This window comes from Patiria miniata, unplaced genomic scaffold (assembly GCF_015706575.1).
Source record: "Patiria miniata isolate m_02_andy unplaced genomic scaffold, ASM1570657v1 HiC_scaffold_3, whole genome shotgun sequence".
Classification (NCBI taxonomy): Eukaryota; Metazoa; Echinodermata; class Asteroidea; order Valvatida; family Asterinidae; genus Patiria; species Patiria miniata.
In genome coordinates this window covers 20340440-20359184 of record NW_024037069.1, presented here as the reverse complement: position 1 = coordinate 20359184, position 18745 = coordinate 20340440, and the positions used below count along the sequence as shown (strand labels likewise).

The window sequence follows — 18745 nt, the reverse complement described above, 5'->3', positions numbered from 1 at the left end:
CACCCAAGAGGTTGTCAATTTTATTTTTTATCTTTTATTAGTCCCACAATTTGACCTTTGTGATTATAATCTGTGGCCTTTATTTCGAGCAGTATAATAGGGGTGTAAGTGGCGCCACCTTCGTCAAAATAGTTCCCCCCTGTTTTTCTGAGGCCATTTGAAAAAAAGAAGCTTCTAATCAATTTGAAAACAAAACAGTTGTGAGCCCCCCCCCCCCCCCCCCAAGCAAATCCTGGGTGCACCACTGCGCAAATTATTGGCTTTTCAATGATACCAAATTCATATCTGTAGGTTAATTGATTTCAAAGGTATGACGCAGGAACTTCTACAGTGTCTTGCCAAGTTTCGTAACCTCATTTCGAGAAAAACGGCTTTGGACAAGCATTGCGCCGCCAACGGCAGTGAAAAACAATCTCCAGTTTTTCCACTTTTGCGGGTATTTTTTTCCCAACAAATATTCACAGTGTGAATCTTGGATGCCTTGGCTACTCAAAAATACAAAACAATCAATATCGATTTTGACACGATTTTTCAAGTACATTTGTACATCCGACTTCAGGCGTTTATTTGTCAGGGACAGTCCTCATTTTGTCTGAGTAGGTCACGATTGCAGGCAAATCAGTACACACTAATGTGTGGGTGGGTGTCGGGGGTTGAGGTCATCGGCATTTTGTATGGGGGACCAAGGGCAGATTTATACCGTTCCCCCCCAAAAAAAAAAATTGGCATTGGCCGAGGCCGACTGGTCAGCCAGCTGATCATTTGACGGTAAGTGGGCACATGCATTTTTTGGTACTAATTTTCTCTTGTCTGTTCTCTTGTAATTCGCATTGCACAAACACGATCGTCGTATGAGGGGAAGCAAATTCGGTTTCCGTGCTCCATCATACCATCGATTAAAAAGTAGTCGCACATACTCTTTGGTTTCATTACAAACGGAAAATAAATTACTCTTTTTGGGGGAGGGGCAAATTTCAGGGGTTTTAGGGGGGAAGGGGGTGCACCCCCCCCCCCCCCGTGGCTATGACATTGTTTACACACTAAGTCACAAGTAATAACGATTGACTTTAGGACCTCTTAAACTAGACACTCTGCGATAGCTGTATCTGTCGTAAATTACAATTGAACCGTTTGAAGGAGTTCAAAGTACGATAAGGTACATGTATGGGGTAAAGGTCGTGGTACTCATGTGTAGGGTGCGACTCAGTTGTAGATACACCGGGACAAGATGGACTCATTCTCCGGCTTCGGCCCGCTCGATGCCCGCTCGATACTCCTCGGTCTCGTGGTGTTTCTGGTGCTGTATCGTTTCCTTCGCCGTGCGCCGCTTAATTTACCGCCTGGCCCCACGGGCTGGCCGGTGCTTGGGTACCTACCACAGCTAGCCACGGCTAGGGACGATCCACATGTTGTCTTTTCCAAATTGGCTGCAAGGTATATTTTTGAGTATTATTTACTGACGGTCTGGTCATCATCAAAGCAAGCCTGCGACTTTTTGTGTTGATAGCTTTTATGCTTTAATTACACAGTGCTGATATGCAAAAACATTGTCTAGCCCCCCAAAAATTGTCAAGCCCCCCCCCAAAATAAAACTCCGTCAAAAAATAATGATCTGACCGATGATATAACACAAAATTGGCAGTAGCAAATGTTAAACGGCGACGTCACATGCGAACGGTCTCCCCTAAACAATATAGTCGTGAGAAGGGTGCATTTGTACACTATAATAATTTAGTGTGTATGATTGTAGGATTTTATCAGCGCTCCCCATTGAAAATATGGTACCCCCCCCCCCCCCCCACACACACACACACACACCCAGCCACCCACACACCTATTGATTTTAAGTGTCCGGAGAAAATAACCGGTCTACATTTCAGCACGCCTCCCTGCACACATTTCTGGATCCACCCTGCTAGCCCCCTAAAATATAGGCTGTAGAACCGCGCCTGAATTTGAACACGGGCCGGGGAGCTATATATACAAATGCAGGTTTCTCCTACCTGGATATAAGTAAAAAGTAAAAGTAGTCTGTTTCTGGCCAATATGGCTCGTCAGGCAAGCGTTTAATTAGCTCCGGGGAGTGAGGCCTAATTATAGTTAGGGTTTGTGACTCGTGATCATAGGGTCAGGGGTTCGCATCCTGCTGCCTGCCAAATGATGTGTTATTGGGCAGGCCATCTTACCGGTACCCCAACTTGCCTCTCTCCATTAAGGAGTATAAAGTACTGGCATAAACAGGATATAATCAAACCTATGATGGACTGACATCCGGCCCAAACAAGTGAAATATTCTCACTCGTTTCACAGGAACTATGTAGATAATCTTCTAAAAATAAAACCCTTCATAAATTAGGTATGGCGATATCATCAGCGTGAATTTGGCGGGGACTCTGGTGGTAGTTCTGCACGGGTACCACACCATCAAGGAAGCCTTCAATCTCCACCAACTCAGCGCCAGACCCACCCTCTACGTCAGTGAGAGGCTCCGCCCCGGTGTAGGTAAGCCTGTCTGGATGAAACACTAGCTTTATATTAATTAAGTCCCGAGTCAGATTTGCCATAGGTATAATACTGACCCGAAAACTGGGAGTAAATATAGTTTGTCATATTCAAGGGCGCACCCAAGTGTATGTGTGTGTGTGTGTGGGGGGGGGGGGGGGGGGGGCGCCTCGGGGGCCTTTAGCCCCCCCCCCCCTCCGCCCGCAAGAGGTTGTCAATTCTCCTAAACGTCCCATGATTTGACCGTGGTGACATGTATGTGGCCTAGGGGTGTAAATAGCGCCACCAACGTCATAAAAGTCCGTCCCCTCCCCTCCCCTCCCCTCCCCTCCCCCCCCCCCAAAAAGGGCAACATTTTGTTAAAAAAATCGAACTTCTACAAAAATTTGGAAAACAAATTGTGGGACCCCCCCCCCCCCGGCCAACTCCTGGGTGCGCCACTGGTCAGATTAACAAGACAGTATCTTCTATCTTTTCTGGGTGACGAGTTATCGAGTCAGATGAGTTCAATCCTTGTCATCATGAGAAGTCCTACAAAAACGATGAATTAGAGATTCAGGCCAGTCAGATCAGTAGTGACACCTGTTATAGGGAATTGAAATCTGAAAAAAAAATGTAAACGTTGGTCGGCATTTTGTCCAAACCCAAACATTGATGCCAATACTCAGAAATATGCCGCACTAAAGATGTGTTACGGACACTATTTTGGGTCGATATGAACAGTTTTAAGTCTTTTGGGGGGTCCTATTTATAATAGGTATCATAGCGTCCTCTGGCGAGATATGGACTGAGATCCGGAGGTTTTCCTTGACCGTCCTGAGAGGCTTCGGAGTGGGCAAGTCCAGTTTCGAAGAAAACATTGCAACGGAGGCAAAGTTCCTGATTGAGGAATGGCAGAAGGAAGATGGATCCCCGTTCGACCCAAAGCACCTGATATCAAGCGCCGTGTCGAACGTCATCTGCTCCGTAGTCTTCGGTGAGCGGTTCCAGTACACCGACGACAACCTCCAACGTCTTCTCCAATACTCGGACGACATCTTGGATCAGGTCGGGGCAGGGGGCGCCATCGAATTCTCGTCCTTTCTCTCGAAACTCACGTTCCTGCCGAGCATCAGGAGGTACGTGGCGACGGCCAGGCGGTTCAACGAACAGATCGACTTGATGGTGCGCGCGCATGCTGTCGACTACGACGCCGACAGCCTTCGTGATCTGATCGACACCTTCCTAAAGCAGAAGGAAGTCAAGGAGTCGACGGCTGGTGGGGAATCTAAAGTGTTCACCGGGAACAACCTGAAGAAGGTTGTCGGTGACCTTTTCATGGCTGGAAGTGAGACTACGACCACAACCCTGAGATGGAGTCTGCTCTACATGATGACCTACCCTGAGGTGCAGAGCAGGGTGCAGAAGGAGCTTGATGACGTCACAAGGAGGAATCGATTCCCCCGGATGTCGGACAGACCTGATCTACCGTACACAGAGGCAGTTATCTGCGAACTGCAACGGATCAGCACCATCGTACCGCTAGCGGTCCCTCACTGCAGCACCGAAGACATCACATTTCAGGGGTAAATACCCATGTCAACTTTTCCATCGCAACGAAGTTTTTTATTATTTTTTGTTAAAGATTATTTTCATGATTTTCAGGTGTTCACGATCTTATCCAGTTAAGTTAGAATAACCTCATGGCATCTTCTTCCCACCTATAACAAACACAAAATAGTGATTGATTACGGTATCTGCTGCTAGACTCGAATCCGCCATGCCAGTTAATTGATGCCGGCCGAGGGTGGTCGAGTGATATTAAAGATATCTGTTCTAAGTTATAGTAAGCAAGAGGTCTTGTGTTCGAGTCCAAGCTTGTGAAATTCCTTCTAACAAGCTCTCGGAGACAGTGCTTATGGATTTTCATCTTCACAACGCAAACATTCCATCAACAGAAATTGTAAGTGCAGCATGCAGTCAATGAAATTCATCCTTCAAACGGGTTGTGAATAATTAGATCTTACAATTTGAAGATGTCTTGGTGGAGACGAAGCATGATAATGTTAATGAGTGATCATATGTTTTGTTACATCATGCACATTTTCCCTTTGAAAACCATGCAGGTACACCATTCCGAAGGGGGCGATCGTGCTGTCCAACCTTTGGCATGACCACTTCGACCCTGCGGTATGGGAAGAGCCTGAAGCGTTCCGTCCGGAGCGATTCCGGGATAAAGACGGCAAGCTGATCAGCCGTGAAGAGCTGACAGTTTTCGGCATAGGCAAGTAAAAGACTGTTTCCAATAGTTTGGAATGGTTTGGACTGTTTCCAATGAGAAATCTGAGCACTGGGAGGGGGGGGGGGGGTTGTAGGAGAGGGGTTCACACCCCCTTAACCGCAAAAAAGCAGGGGAAAAAGAAAAATCATGCAGAAATGAGAGCTCATGCATGTCCGCTACACCCTCACAGCCAAAGCTTGGATCCGCCCCTGGAGAGGTCACCAACGACGTGGGCCGGGATAGGGCGATAGACTTTATTCACAAGTCAGCCATATTGAATTGAAAGCGAGGTAAACTCTTCATTTTTGGGAATTTGCAAGTAGAAATGAAAGCAATGAAATGAAAGTTCATTACAAAGTAAAAGCAGTCTGGTCTGATGAATAATTAAAAAATTGTGATGGAACACACCCCATTGTTTTAAACCACATTTAAAATTATTAAAAGTGAGGCTTGGAACGCACTCCAATCATAAAATAGTCTGGCACCATTCCATTCAACAGTTTACAATGTATAAAACAGACGCAGGGAACACGATCGAAAATGGCTTCCTCGTGAATATTCGAATAAGGTCTAAGGGGTCAAGAGTTCCACCCCACTCTCTCTTTGTAACCGTTGAGGGGGTACTTCTGCGCTAAGTCCGTGGACAAAAAAGGAATAATGTCTCTAGGTTCAAGTGTATTCTAGTACTTTCTGATAATCTCTCTTGTGGGCTCCTAGGTCGGCGCATCTGTCTTGGAGAGCATCTTGCCAGGATGGAACTTTTCATTTTCTTCACTCTGCTCCTGCACGAGTTCACCTTCAAGAATCCCCCAGATGCTCCTCCTGTCTCGCTCCAAGCGATCAACGGAGGTACATGGGCGCCTCTGAGTTTCAAAGTTTGCGCCGTTCCCCGGGCATGAGAGCGACAGCGATATGCTTCAAAGTTCCGATAGAATCGAAAACCATACTATTAAACTGACATCATAACTCTTTTTAACCTGGGGGATTTGACGAAGATTTTTTTTTAAGGGATACGACCATTAAACTTGATCATAGAATAGAATCATAGATTCTACCCAAAGAACGACTCATAGTTTCTGTCCGCTGGAGGAAGCTCCACTACTTCGGATATCTGACCAGGGGACGTGCTGCGGAGTTATAGGAGCAACAATCCTGGAAGGCAAAGTGGAGGGCAAAACTCAAGAGGCCGACCCAAAGCAACCTGGGGAGACAACATCAAGGCCTGGACTGGACTGGACTCGGCATCCACACACAGTGTGGCGCGCCAAAGATCGCCCAAACAAAGTTGGCTAGTATACAAATATTGAATGCTTCGAGTGGTGTAGTAAAACTAGCCTCCCGAGGTGATCCGTGGACATTCTATTTTCCCGAGGTGAAGCCGAGGGAAAATAGAATGGTCCATGGATTTAATATTTTAAATTATTTAAATCTGAACACAGTTGAAATAAACTTCAATTTCAATACAAAATTGGTGGAAATGTATTTCTCTCTTCCAAACTACCCCTTTACGAAATGTATAAACCCAAGTCTGCGGCGCGCTCTCTTTGGAACAATACGCGCTACGCGCAACGCGCAACGCGCACACCAGCATCCATTTGCACACAAATACCGCGCCGTGGAAATAGTACTTTGGTTGCTAATGGTATAGTACTTTGGTTGCTACGGGTATAGTACTTTTGACCGTGCATAGAAAGATAGCAAAATTAGAAAGTAACATGTGACTCGCTCTCGGCCAATCAAGACACAGAATCTGTGGGTGAGGTGTTATAATGCCACCCACCCTCTGTCACACGTCAGAGGACGGCACTGGATAGGATAGGATAGCAGTCTTTCGTCACTAATTTTTCAATTGTTCATTTTTCAATTGCGAGTATAAATATTCTCAGCAGCCGTTCAAGAAAGTGCGCCCTCGACCTCGGACGACATCAGTACTTTAAACTGAGGAAGAGGATTTGAGGTTGTCAGAAAACCTTTGGTAAAGTTTTAAGAAAACCGTAATATGTCTCACCAAATCTATACGATAATGAATACAAAGAAATGTTGATACTAATATGAAAAGTACAGATGAGACAGTTTGTGCTGTACCTATAACATCTATAACATTAACTTGCCGGGGCGCAATGACTTGTAGGCCCTAATCATGATAATAAATAAGTCTGACAGCACGTGTCCTGCTCGGCAAAGGTTTTGCAGCGCAAACAGTCTTGACTCGCACAGTCGTAAACTACCGACAAATCTGCTGCACCATAGGCGAAACGTTTTCGTAATCCCCCCCCACCCCCACTAGCTATCGTCATCCCCGCCCCCACTCGTCGACAAATACAAATCCCCCCTCGCAAAATACGGACGGACTAGAGCAAGTCTAGTGGTGACTATGGCCGGCAGGTGAACAACATCTTGGGAAGTTTGACCTTCGGCCGCGAAATCGATCAGCACACAATGCATGCCGGTGATAAAGGGCCCAGTACATGTAACGGCATCATTTACAGAAACTACGTAAACGTACGGTAGGCCCACATGTAGAAATTTTGACAAAACACACTGGTCATAGAAGAGCAAGTAGTACGTACAGTTTTCAGCGTGCAGGTCCTGTACCGTCCGCGGGAAGATGAAAGCGATTGACGGCATGATGGCTCTCGACGCCCGCTCGGTACTCCTCGGTCTCGTGGTGTTTCTGGTTCTGTATCGTCTCCTTCGCCGTACGCCGCGTAATCTGCCGCCTGGCCCCACGGGTTGGCCGGTGCTAGGCTATCTACCACAGCTCGCCATGGCAAAAGAAGATCCGCAAAAAATATTCTCCAAACTAGCTGCCAAGTAGGTATAATAGTCCAAAATCCTAACAGTGTAACAGGCTGTGTTTCATTTCTCCATGGCTACACGTACATGTATTCTCTTATAGTCGATAATTACGAAATCCAAATGCTACTACATGTCCATGATGTATCTTCAACAGTGATTTCCGTATGAGCATTCGTTGCAGCTCCATGCATGGAGAAATAAAACACATGTGTTTTATTTCTCCATGCTCCATGGTATGAATGGTGGGCGTCAACTTTTAATATAAGGGGGTATACATTTGTATAGTGAAATTAACTTAACTCAAATATTTTGTGCCAATATTTTCATTCCTCAAACTATATGAATTTAATCCGACGCCTGTTTAGGTTGAAATCTTTTTGAAAGAAATCTTTTTTTGTTTGTTGAAAAAATGTCCGTAATTTCCGACCCTGTGTGCGCTCTGCAGTTAAGTTGAGATTTGATCTCTATTCAAATGCAGTTCGCTCAATGCTTAAACGTGTACTAAAATAAAGGCAAATAAGTGGACTATTAAAAAAAAAATTGACCCGCCTCAGGAGAAAATCTGGCTCGACAATAAAACCACGACTAAAAATGAGGGTAGTGCCTCTACTTTAATATAAAGGGGTACTAGTGATTAGTGAAATTAACTTTACTCTTAAATATTTTGTGCCAATATTTTCCTTCCTCTAACTATATGAATTTAATCGGACGCCTGCTTAGGTTGAAATCTTTTTGAAAGAATTTTTTTTTGGCAAATAGCAATGTCGGTAATTTCCGACCCTGCATGCGTTCTGCAGTTAATTTAAGATTTGGTCTCTATTTAAATGCAGTTCGCTCAATGCTTAAACGTGTACTAAAATAAAGGCAAATAAGCAGACTATTACAAAAATTGACCTCAGGAGAAAATCTTGCTCGACAATAAAATCACGACTAAAAATGAGGGTAGGCAAAGGAATCCGTTAAGTTACATGTAGGCCTATCTATCGCGCAGACCCTGTAATATTTTCCTCTATCTTTTAGCTCACAATTTGTTTGCATTTTTTTTGGAATGCCGAATCAAATCACACAACTCGCTCACGTTCGCCATTTCACTTACAGATACGGTGACGTGATCAGTGTGAATTTGGCGGGAAATCTGCTGGTGGTTCTACACGGAGTTGACGCCATTAAAGAAGCCTTCAATCAGCCGCAGCTGAGTGCTAGACCGAAACTACACGTGAGCGAGAAGCTTCAGCCTGGGGTTGGTAAGTGAAAAATATTGGGCATTTAATGAAGAACATAGGTTTTACTACCCGTAATTTGCCACTTCATCGGTATGCCTCCAATTTTGGGAGAAGAAATAAGTGACAACATGTCGTGGTGTCCAGTGACACACGCACCACAAACCCAAGGCTGGACTCGAACCAACAACCGGCAGAATTAGATCTTGAGTTGATGCTCCAGAACCCGATCGGGGCTATGGCACTCGATCCACTAACTTGCTGGTACAAACGCCCAAAAATTTAACAGATCGTCCAGAAAAGCATTCTTGCTGAAGATAATTAGACATTTTGCGTTACGAACTTAAAAACTATCCCAATCCGCTTTTGTAGGTATTTTTATTTCGTCTGGCGAGATCTGGACAAAGATCCGGAGATTTTCCTTGACCGTTTTAAGAGGCTTCGGAGTGGGCAAGTCCAGCTTCGAAGAGAACATCGCAACGGAGGCAAAGTTCCTGATCGAGGAATGGAAGAAAGAGGCAGGAACTCCCTTCGAACCCAGACACCTGATTTCACGCTCCGTCTCCAACGTCATCTGCGCCGTGGTCTTCGGCGAGAGGTTCCAGTACACCGACGAGATGTTCAGGCGTCTCATCCACTGCACTGATGACGTCTTCGAGAAGATCGGAGCCGGTGGCGCCATCGAATTCTCGCCCATCTTTGCCAAACTCACGTTCCTACCTGTCGTCCGGAGATACAAGGAGTCAGCCCAAGCTCTAATTGACCAGATTTGGTTAATGATAGAGAAGCACAATCGGGACTATGACGCCGACAACATCCGCGATTTCATCGATACGTTCCTTAAAGAGCAGAGCAAATTCGGCGAGTCTGAGGTCTTTAATGTCGACAACATGAGACAAGTGGTCGGCGACCTGTTCGTGGCTGGGAGCGAGACCACCACGACGACCCTGCGTTGGAGTCTGCTGTACATGATGGCCTACCCCGAGGTACAGACCCGGGTGCAGAAGGAGCTGGATGACGTCACAGGAAGGAATCGATTCCCCCGGATGTCAGACAGACCTGATCTGCCGTACACAGAGGCAGTTATCTGTGAGCTGCAACGGATCAGCACCATCGTACCCCTAAGCGTACCCCACGTTTGCTCTGAGGACACCACAGTTTTAGGGTAAGTAAAGTATCCGGACTTAGTTTTTCTCCAATATTTCAGAAACTAGGGTCCAAATCCTACGAGGCAAATTGACTGGCAACTTGGAGCATGTAACCAACCGCACTTTAAGTTTTAAGGAAGAACATTAACAAAGTACATACACTGTATTTTTGAGTAAACCGTTCATGTGAATTCTTGTGGAACTTTGCAGGGAATTTAAAGTTGTCTGGAACAAGTTTCTTGTAAAATTGCAATGTATTACACGGCCCCAAGAGTAGAAGATGGTACGACTCGAATTGTGCACGCGTTACCAGAGTTATTTTGAATATAAGTAATATATTTTAAGGACATTTTGTTCAATTTGTTCAACCTTTGCGATTGCTCAACCGAATAAACGGTAATTACCCCCACAGACCAAGGTTTTAATTGTTAATCACAGAGTTTTGTTCCTCGATTTAGGTACGATATTCCGAAGGGCACTTTTCTCCTCGCTAACCTGTGGCACAACCACTTCGACCCTGCGGTATGGGAAGAGCCCAAGTCGTTTCGTCCGGAGCGATTTCTGGATGACGACGGCAAAGTGATCAGCCGCGATGAGTTGACCCCTTTCGGCATAGGCAAGTAGATTTATACAGCATGTACAGTACTTACCGAAGTCTCTTGGGCACTTCCCAAACCACCGCGGAGCTCGAAGCTTTCTGCTTTCAGTTGCCTAATTTTAGGGACTGTTACTGCAAACCCTATACACTGTATAAATGTACGTACAGTATAGTTTGAAGTTGTCCAATGGGATCGAACCTATACAGCCTCCAACTTGTTCCGGGACTAGAGAGAAAGCCTAAGCCGAAATGACGCCGACGTTTGAGAAACTGCCATAGATTAATGGGTTAATTTGGTGTCACTTTAATTATTTCTGCAACTGAAGAGAATACTCTTCAGAGGAGCTATGTAAATGTAGTTTAGAAAAAAAACTGCGGAAATGGACGACGTTGTGTCGTGTAGGCTGAAGGAAAAGGTTTTTTTGCCAGGAAAACCACGAAATTGTGTTGAAACAAACAAATCAGGGTTGGGATTTGAACCAAGTTCACAGACATGGAATCACAATCCCGATGTGTTGTAGTATTTGGAATTTTAACCAGTGTTTCTTCTGAATTCCTCCTTAAGGTCGGCGAATCTGTCTAGGAGAGCATCTTGCCAGGATGGAACTCTTCATCTTCTTCACTCTCCTCCTGCACGAGTTCACCTTCAAGAATCCCCCAGATGGTCCCCCTGTGTCACTCGAAGGCACCAACACCTCGACCTGGGCGCCCAAGAATTACAAAGTCTGTGCTATCCCTCGAGGGTGACCGACTCACACAGGCGGCTTCTAATCAGTAACAGAAGAATGTTGCGAATCTTCCAACAGTCATTATCACATTATTTCTATCATGCAAAATATTATATGTACACAGATTATGCATTACCAGTTGATTGTCAATAATGTGACCAAAGCCTTTCAGAAGTTGTGTACATTTATTACATTTTCGTAACATTTACATTGCAGTACTGCTGGACTTGCATTATTTTCTTATTGTCATGGTCAAGTTAAGGAATACGGGTTTAATATATAGTATCCTCATGGTCGTTGAGATACTGTAAGTAGAAATACATGTAGTATGTTTGGTATAAGTACATTTTGAAGAAACCGAACTCCAAACACTCTTGTTGACTCAACCGATGGGCAGCCGTGTTAGTCAAAACAGCTACAGGTTGAGTAGATTATGTAGCATATTTTAAAGCTTAACTTATAAACTTGCTCAACCGTTCGCAGCAAGCAGTTCCATGAGCGAAACCCTCAAGAATCATTCAAATCACTCATGTACTTTTCAAGTTACTGAATTTTAAACACAACCGCCTTTTTAAAGTTCTGTCCACAGATCACAAAAAAGGTTTGTGTTCTTTCAGCGCAACGAACACAATTCACACACATTATGTGATATTAAGACAAGATAAGTTTGCGGTAGCACCATGTGAATAAATCCCTTTTGTAAGTATGTGTGGTTCTGAAAAGAACCTTTTGTGGTTCTTTTCAGAACCACACATACTCAGAACCACACATACTCACAAAAGAGATTAATTCACATGGTGCTACCGCAAACTAGGCTTGTCTTAGTATCTTTCCACCATGCAAACCTTCAAATCTCATCATATGTGATTTGTTTTCGTTTTGCTGAAAGAACACTTTACCGTTTTGTGATCCGTGGACAGAACTTTAAAACAATGCATGGTTGTGTTTAAAATTCCGTAACTTGAAAAGTACATGAGTGATTTGAATGATTCTTGTACAAACAGAAAGCTTATGAATTGGGCTTTCATATCCTAGCTTTTAAAATGGCTACATGCAGAACTTCACTAAAACAATGGTCGCAACATTTGGATTTCGGTTCATATTTATTCACCATGTACACATGTACAAATAAATATGAAAAGAATGGCTTTAAACTTAGACAGCAGATGTCTCGTGATGAACTCATAAGCTGGACTTTAAGATGGACTCAATTTAGTGTAATGGACACATTTTAGTTGGGGTGATGGTGCAGTTATATGTAAAATTGTTCTCAGAGTGACACCAGGAAATCTTTGAGTGGTGACTGTGTGTTGGCCTTCTCCTGCTTGGCCCCGGCCAGCATCCGCTGCAGTTGCTGGTGCTTCTGCTTGTTGAGATTCCGCGCCTTCCTGGCGGAGGCTGACAGCGTGCCGGCAGGGGTGACACCGGGGGATGCGCGGTGCCCTTGTGCTGTCGGTGTGGTGAACGGGGATGCGAACTTTCTGCGGAGAAGAAAACATATCACTGAATATTGATTATTTTGGAATGTCGTTATTTTTTTTATATTTAAAAAAAAAAATAATGCACAGTGGTGTTAATGGAAATAAAATGTGAAAAAAAGCGGTTCAATGGTTTAATTTAAGTTCGTTGCGCCATGGTGGTCAAAACTTTAGGAAGAATCTAAACTCTATTTGTTGTGGCGTACTTTCTACTGATTGAGATAAGCTAACGGACTGAGATGGGTTATGTATCATCAGCTAATCTTTTTTTGTTAAAAAAATTCCAGTGTTGTTATACACCGCGTTCCCACTTGAATTGGAAAAAGGTGGATCAAGATCCGGCATTTTGGTGTGATCGTTATCTTACCGCAACGAAACCGCAAGTCGCGTTCCCACTTATGCTTGATCCACCTTTTCGTACGGAAATGTCGGGTCCGAAAGGTCACTGAGTTCGGAATTACGCGCGCTCTGTGGGAGTGCCATTGTTGCATGGTTGCATGCTAGGCCAGGATGGGTCAGTTTTCAAACAGCACTATCAGAATTCAACGACAAAAATTACGCGAATTCACCAACATAAATCACGGATCCGTAGAGGATCCGTGCGTGCATAAATTAACAGGTGAAATCCAACAGAGCCGCTCATTGTGTGACATCACGGCAGAAACCAATGCATCGATAAGGGATTCCCTGGTTCTGAAGCTTCTCATTGGTTAGAAACGGTCACATGATGTACTACGACATCATTTTCCAATGTTCTATAGTCAATACTTCACATTTGTCACCTCCGTACGTACCGCGTTATCGGCACTATTCTCATCGCATACTCGTAAGCTTTTCCATGATTCTGTGCCAAAGTGGAGTCTTTTGGTGAGTGCGGACTCAGAGTCATTTATGGATGGAAAAATAAGTAAAATTTCACGAATGAAAAAGGTTTAGTAATGGACGAACACGCAACAAAAATAAGGCCTAGTGTAGGTTTAGGATACCACGTGCGCTTTTGCATGCGCGGTGCTAGCCCGTAGTTCAGTGGTTGTTTATTGTGCATGTTGTATACGCTGGAAATGTTCACATGAGCTACACGCCTGAAAACGTGTTTCTTCGTTCATGAGACCGCAACATTTTCGCGCCACTCGTGCACCGGGCGGATGTTACCAGGTCAAATTGCCGGATCAGATCCACCTTTTGCGTTCCCATCTGATCGTGATCCGGCAATTGCCGGATCTGATCCACCAATTGGGGGATCTGTATCCTGGTCCAGAGGTGGATCAGAAAAGGTGGATCTGATCCTGATCCACCTTATAACGGTTAGCGTTCCCACTACACACAATTGCCGGATCTGATCCACCAATTGGGGGATCTGATCCGGCAATTTGGCAAAAGGTGGATCAGATCCCCCAATTGGTGGATCAAGTGGGAACGGGGTCACTGTTGTAGTCCAATCATGATCCCAGTCCCAGGTTTATTTAGATTACCGTGGCACTAAAAACGATCTGTGGAATCTAAAGTATCATTGAAACTCGATCCAGAACTAAAGAAACCTTCAAAGTTTTTGTTGTTCTGCATTCAAGTTTACTATTAAAAGCTACCGGCTGTCACAAGTGACTGTGTATATTCTCCTTAGTATCATTTATTCATTGAATTGACTTATTTGGTTGAGTGGTTTTGAGTGTTTGTATGGGTGTGTGTGTGTGTGTGTGGATTCAGTGATAGGTTGTAAGTTCCAGTGATGAATATTCAGTATTGTTGAGTAAGCCATTCATGGTATGTGGGTGTGCCAAAGAAAGTGCTTTGTTACCCATGTGTGCCATAGTTAGCAGTATGAGTGATTAGTAGAGTATGAACATTTGTCAAATGCCTTCCAAAAATTCCTTGCATGGGAGCGGCTTGGGGTTTTGCCTATGCTAAGCTGCTGCAGGCACTTGCTCGCCAGACACACGAGAGAGAGGACCTATTTTGTCCTTCAACTAGAATCACACAGCTAGTCTGATTTTATTGCCAGCTTTAGCCTGAGCAGCCAACAATCACAGTTCAATACTGACAGTCTGTGGTCTGCATAAAAAGCTGACATTGTATGCAACTCCGAGAGAGTTTTGAAGATGCTAACTGTAAGTTTAAATTATTTTCTTTGCCCACTTTATTTATTGTATTAATTAGAAGTGAATTGATTCAATTGTAAAATCCGAGTTTGAATTCTTTACTTGCTAAAAATGTTGCGGAATCTTAGTGGGATTTTGGCTTGTAAAATTTCTAATCTCAGATGGCACAAAGAATGGGGAGATATTTCTACCGAGTAGAGTGAGCTTCGCACTACCCTGAGGAACTGAAGCTCTTGTCCAGGACCCCTACCTCTACCGGACCCCTTGGACCGGAATCTGAGTGATGCTGCATAGACAGTTGGCAGGCTGACAAGGACCTGGCGGCAGTCACCTTAATGATTGTATAAAATAACTGGCGAAATACCATAAACTTGATTTGGATTTTGAATGTGAGAGTGTAAATATTTTTAAATCAACAAGATTGAAAGAAGGATTAATAATTATTCAATTTTCCCGAAGATAATATTTGATGTGGTATTGGCAATCTAAATGAATTGAGATTAATACAGAAAGAAAAGAAGGTTGACCTAAAATTGAAGAAGTGTTTGAACTAAAATTGAAGAAGTGTTTGAACCAAAATTGAAGAAGTGTTTGAACCAAAATTGAAGAAGTGTTTGAACTAAAATTGAAGAAGTGTTTGAACCAAAATTGAAGAAGTGTTTGAACCAAAATTAAAGAAGTGTTTGAACCGAAATTGAAGAAGTGTTTGAACAAAAATTAATGAATTGTTATTGAAAGAGTAAATTGCGATAGAAACAGAAAGGTTTCAACTTAAACAGAAAAGAAAATTGATAAACTTGAAGTGAATTACGATTTGTGAATTTTGAGGTCAAATTGAAGATACCGTGATTAATAAGTGAATCTAAGAAACGAATTGAGAATTTTTGAGATTGCACAAAGATTTTGTGATTGAAGTTTAAGAAGTGAAAGTTTAAAACTTCACGGGTTAATTGGTGATTTGAAGTTGTGAATTGTTACAAGTTGAGAAAACAAGGATTGTTTGAGTTAAAGATTCACGAGATTTGAAGGAAAGTGCAGAAATTGAAAATTGGAGAATAATTAAGAGGTGAAGATTTGAGAATTGAAAATTTGAAGAATTGATAGATTTAATAGAATTGAGTGATAAATTTGACTTAAGTGATCAACCTAGATTGGACTATGCCATTTTGTGGAATTGAATAATTGAATTACGGGTACAACTCATCTAAATATCGTGAGCTATTTTACTGATTAGATTTCTGAATGCATTGATTACTGAATTTTAGAATCTCAAATAATTTTAGTGCAGCTCATGTAAAATCCTCTTTTTATTGTGACGTCCATTTTATAACTTTGAAATTGTAAATTTGGAGACGAATACTTGAGATTTTAAAACTTGTCTGGGCCCAAATTTCCGTTCGATCAGTTGAGTGTAATTTCATATCAGTTTTGGGAATTGTTAAATTTTGATAGTGAATAAGAGACAGTTTAAGTGAATACGTTTGAGAACCCAAGATTGAGTTGACCTTGTTTTTATTTGTCTGTGTCCCCATGTACTTAGCGTGTTCAGTTCCCTCTAAAATAATGTCCGTAGAAAACCTCTAAGAGGTAGTGTGACACCGGCACTGTTTGTAGAATGTTTGCCTCTGGCTCGGATCTAGACACAACTATAACACTTATCTTATCCAACAGTCTCAAATGAAACGTATTAAATCAAAGGGCTTTGGGCCATCCCCACACCTGCTTTGTTGGGCTTGCTTCGGAGTGAAGTCCCACCTGGGTGTGACAGATGTCCGGGCGTCCTGTCCTCCCGCTTGCTGCGTCTCCTGCTGATGTAGTCTCCTCTTCGCGGCTAGCTTCCTGCGTCCCTCTTGCTTCGGTTGACTGCGGTGTCGCTTGCTGCCGGGAATCTTAGCCGTGGCATTACAAGCTTGGCACTTGATTGACTGGGAGTCAAGAACAGCGCAGAGATTGAATTAACGTCTTCAAACAGAATACATGTACATGTATGTACAGTGTATTCACTAAAACATTTTCTTCACGAAACACTATTATAAAGGCGACTACCGAGTCGATATATACATGTATGTACAATGTAAGTCTTCACATTTTTTTTTAAATTGAACTAGATCATCGAAATCTACCAGGTTTTCTAGGAACGGGAAGGATTTTGTAGGACCGGAGAAGGATTTTGTAGGACCGAGAAAGGCAAGGCCCAGCCAGCCAGTCAGTATTGCTTGTGAGACTCGATATCCCTTGAACATTTTAAGTACAAACATATCTGGAAAGTGGTGATTTTTGCAGAATTTGGAAAGGCAAGTAGGTATTTGGCAGAAAAGTCCAGGGCGGTTTGAAAAGCTCATGGTACGCATGAAAAGTTACTAGGCGAGTCATCGAATACTTTGTAAGACATCATACTGTGGGTTGAGGTAGCGAACATTTCGCCGACTAGGGGCATGATACAAAAACACGACGCACAAAGAGCACAATCTTGAATAAATGTTTCCCGACGCATACCAATTTGGTCTGACTCTGGTCCCATCGTTTCAATTGGCTAGCCGCCTGTTTTGTGAGACTGGGCAGTCCATGCGCAGTCGCCTTCCTCTTGGAGTTGGCAATGCGTCTAGAGAGGCGGAGCTTCGGGGCGAGTCTGGCTGAGTGATTGCCTGGCCGGATGAGGTTGAAGCAGTGGGGGCAGTACAAGGAAGATGCGGCTTGACCGTCTAAGTGAATATAAGGAAAAGGGTCCAAGTTTGTCGATTATGGTTACCAGGTCTGGGACGAGGGCGATTACCCTCATAATTAGCATCACAAAAAGAATCGATTAAGCTATCGGTGTTGCGTATTTATTGATGATGGCCACAATAATGATGATGTTAATAATGACAACGTAAACAATATTGAAATTTAATGTACAATGTACTCTCCTTATCCTTCAGAATCCAACAGGTGTTTTTGAGGGTCTTGCACTAGCTAGGGTTGCAGCACCGTGGACTTTGTGTATGTTTTAAGGAAAGTTCCCCGCAAATGTGCCAAAGATTTCAGGGTGTAAATTTACGCGTGTCTAACTTTTAAAACAAATGCTCTCTCATTTAAGTGGAAAATTGTGCTTAATAAGTATAGGCCGCCTGATAACCCATCAACCTTTGGAGTCGCCAACGATATAAACTGCTCCACTTACCAACAGTGGTGCTTGACGATGACGTTCTATGAAACTTTGATCTAAAATGAAACATAAATGACGTAACATAGATAATTATGGTTGGGCTATGTGGAGCATATAAACAAACCCAATACACTTAATTAGCAATCCCTCCCCTCTCCATGCGAAACGACGCACGACATGAAACTGTTGCCGCCAAAGATTGATACAAGGTCATGTATAAAATAATGTACTATACTTCATGGCTATCGCTTATTCTGGTCTGCCATAATGCATGATACCATTAGAAAAACTTATTCAATCTAACCACCAAAGCCCCCCCCCAAAAAAAACCCCAAAACAGATCGATGCTAGGTTTGAAATGGGCACACAAATAGTGTTTGATAAACGAAATTCAAGCCATTGGACGTCAATGTTTTATTTGGTCACTTTTGACAAAAAAAATGAAATACAATTCAATCACACAAAATGTACTGGTATTAAAGAAAAACACAATGTAATACAATGCATTCCACATCCATGTTTTAAAGATATCAGGAATCTAAAGCTAATAATAGTCGGTCATCTTTACGCCACTGTGCTATGTTGATGACAAAGCGACATTTTAATTAAACGTCAATGCAATATTTGGTCACTTTTGACCCAAAAAGAAATACTTTTATTACACAAAATGTTTGTACTGGTATGAAAGAAATGTATTCCACACCCATGTTCTAAATGTAACGATATGGGTTTTTGGGTTTAAAATAATGAATAATTCATAAGGAACATGAA

General features: G+C 43.1%; 3 protein-coding genes and 1 long non-coding RNA gene across 4 annotated transcripts; 3 read left to right on the top strand and 1 right to left on the bottom strand.

Moving 5' to 3' along the window:
• Window positions 1–1228: 1228 nt before the first annotated feature.
• LOC119737118 (cytochrome P450 2J6-like) lies at window positions 1229–6100 on the top strand. Its single transcript, XM_038211216.1, has 5 exons — window positions 1229–1434; window positions 2357–2502; window positions 3260–4067; window positions 4608–4765; window positions 5480–6100. The coding sequence occupies exons 1-5, from the start codon at window positions 1229–1231 to the stop codon at window positions 5659–5661; spliced, it is 1500 nt and encodes a 499-aa protein (XP_038067144.1). The 3' UTR covers window positions 5662–6100.
• A 1044-nt stretch (window positions 6101–7144) lies between these two features.
• LOC119738629 (cytochrome P450 2J6-like) lies at window positions 7145–11859 on the top strand. Its single transcript, XM_038213536.1, has 5 exons — window positions 7145–7576; window positions 8660–8805; window positions 9154–9946; window positions 10388–10545; window positions 11093–11859. Exons 1-5 carry the CDS (start codon window positions 7371–7373, stop codon window positions 11272–11274), a joined length of 1485 nt encoding a protein of 494 aa, XP_038069464.1. The 5' UTR covers window positions 7145–7370; the 3' UTR covers window positions 11275–11859.
• Window positions 11860–12211: 352 nt separating this feature from the next.
• LOC119738507 (UPF0711 protein C18orf21 homolog) lies at window positions 12212–18044 on the bottom strand. Its single transcript, XM_038213409.1, has 4 exons — window positions 17990–18044; window positions 17326–17531; window positions 16549–16754; window positions 12212–12736 (listed from the first exon to the last, which is right to left on the bottom strand). The coding sequence occupies exons 1-4, from the start codon at window positions 18042–18044 to the stop codon at window positions 12526–12528; spliced, it is 678 nt and encodes a 225-aa protein (XP_038069337.1). The 3' UTR covers window positions 12212–12525.
• Window positions 14409–16322, top strand: LOC119738508. The gene is made up of 2 exons (XR_005272464.1): window positions 14409–14838; window positions 14991–16322. It is a non-coding gene; the product is annotated as an uncharacterized LOC119738508 (long non-coding RNA).
• Window positions 18045–18745: the final 701 nt, after the last annotated feature.

Excerpts from the sequence above, each read along its gene's own strand:
- LOC119737118 (XM_038211216.1), top strand. The coding sequence starts at position 1,229 with ATGGACTCATTCTCCGGCTTCGGCCCGCTCGATGCCCGCTCGATACTC. Across the intron at positions 1,435-2,356 it reads TTTTCCAAATTGGCTGCAAG|GTATGGCGATATCATCAGCG; the intron begins GTATATTTTTGA and ends TTCATAAATTAG. Across the intron at positions 4,068-4,607 it reads GAAGACATCACATTTCAGGG|GTACACCATTCCGAAGGGGG; the intron begins GTAAATACCCAT and ends AAAACCATGCAG.
- LOC119738629 (XM_038213536.1), top strand. The coding sequence starts at position 7,371 with ATGAAAGCGATTGACGGCATGATGGCTCTCGACGCCCGCTCGGTACTC. Across the intron at positions 8,806-9,153 it reads GAAGCTTCAGCCTGGGGTTG|GTATTTTTATTTCGTCTGGC; the intron begins GTAAGTGAAAAA and ends CCGCTTTTGTAG. Across the intron at positions 9,947-10,387 it reads GAGGACACCACAGTTTTAGG|GTACGATATTCCGAAGGGCA; the intron begins GTAAGTAAAGTA and ends TCCTCGATTTAG.
- LOC119738507 (XM_038213409.1), bottom strand. The coding sequence starts at position 18,044 with ATGTTTCATTTTAGATCAAAGTTTCATAGAACGTCATCGTCAAGCACC. Across the intron at positions 17,532-17,989 it reads ATCGTCAAGCACCACTGTTG|ACGGTCAAGCCGCATCTTCC; the intron begins GTAAGTGGAGCA and ends ATATTCACTTAG. Across the intron at positions 12,737-16,548 it reads AAGCAAGCCCAACAAAGCAG|AAAGTTCGCATCCCCGTTCA; the intron begins GTGTGGGGATGG and ends TCTTCTCCGCAG.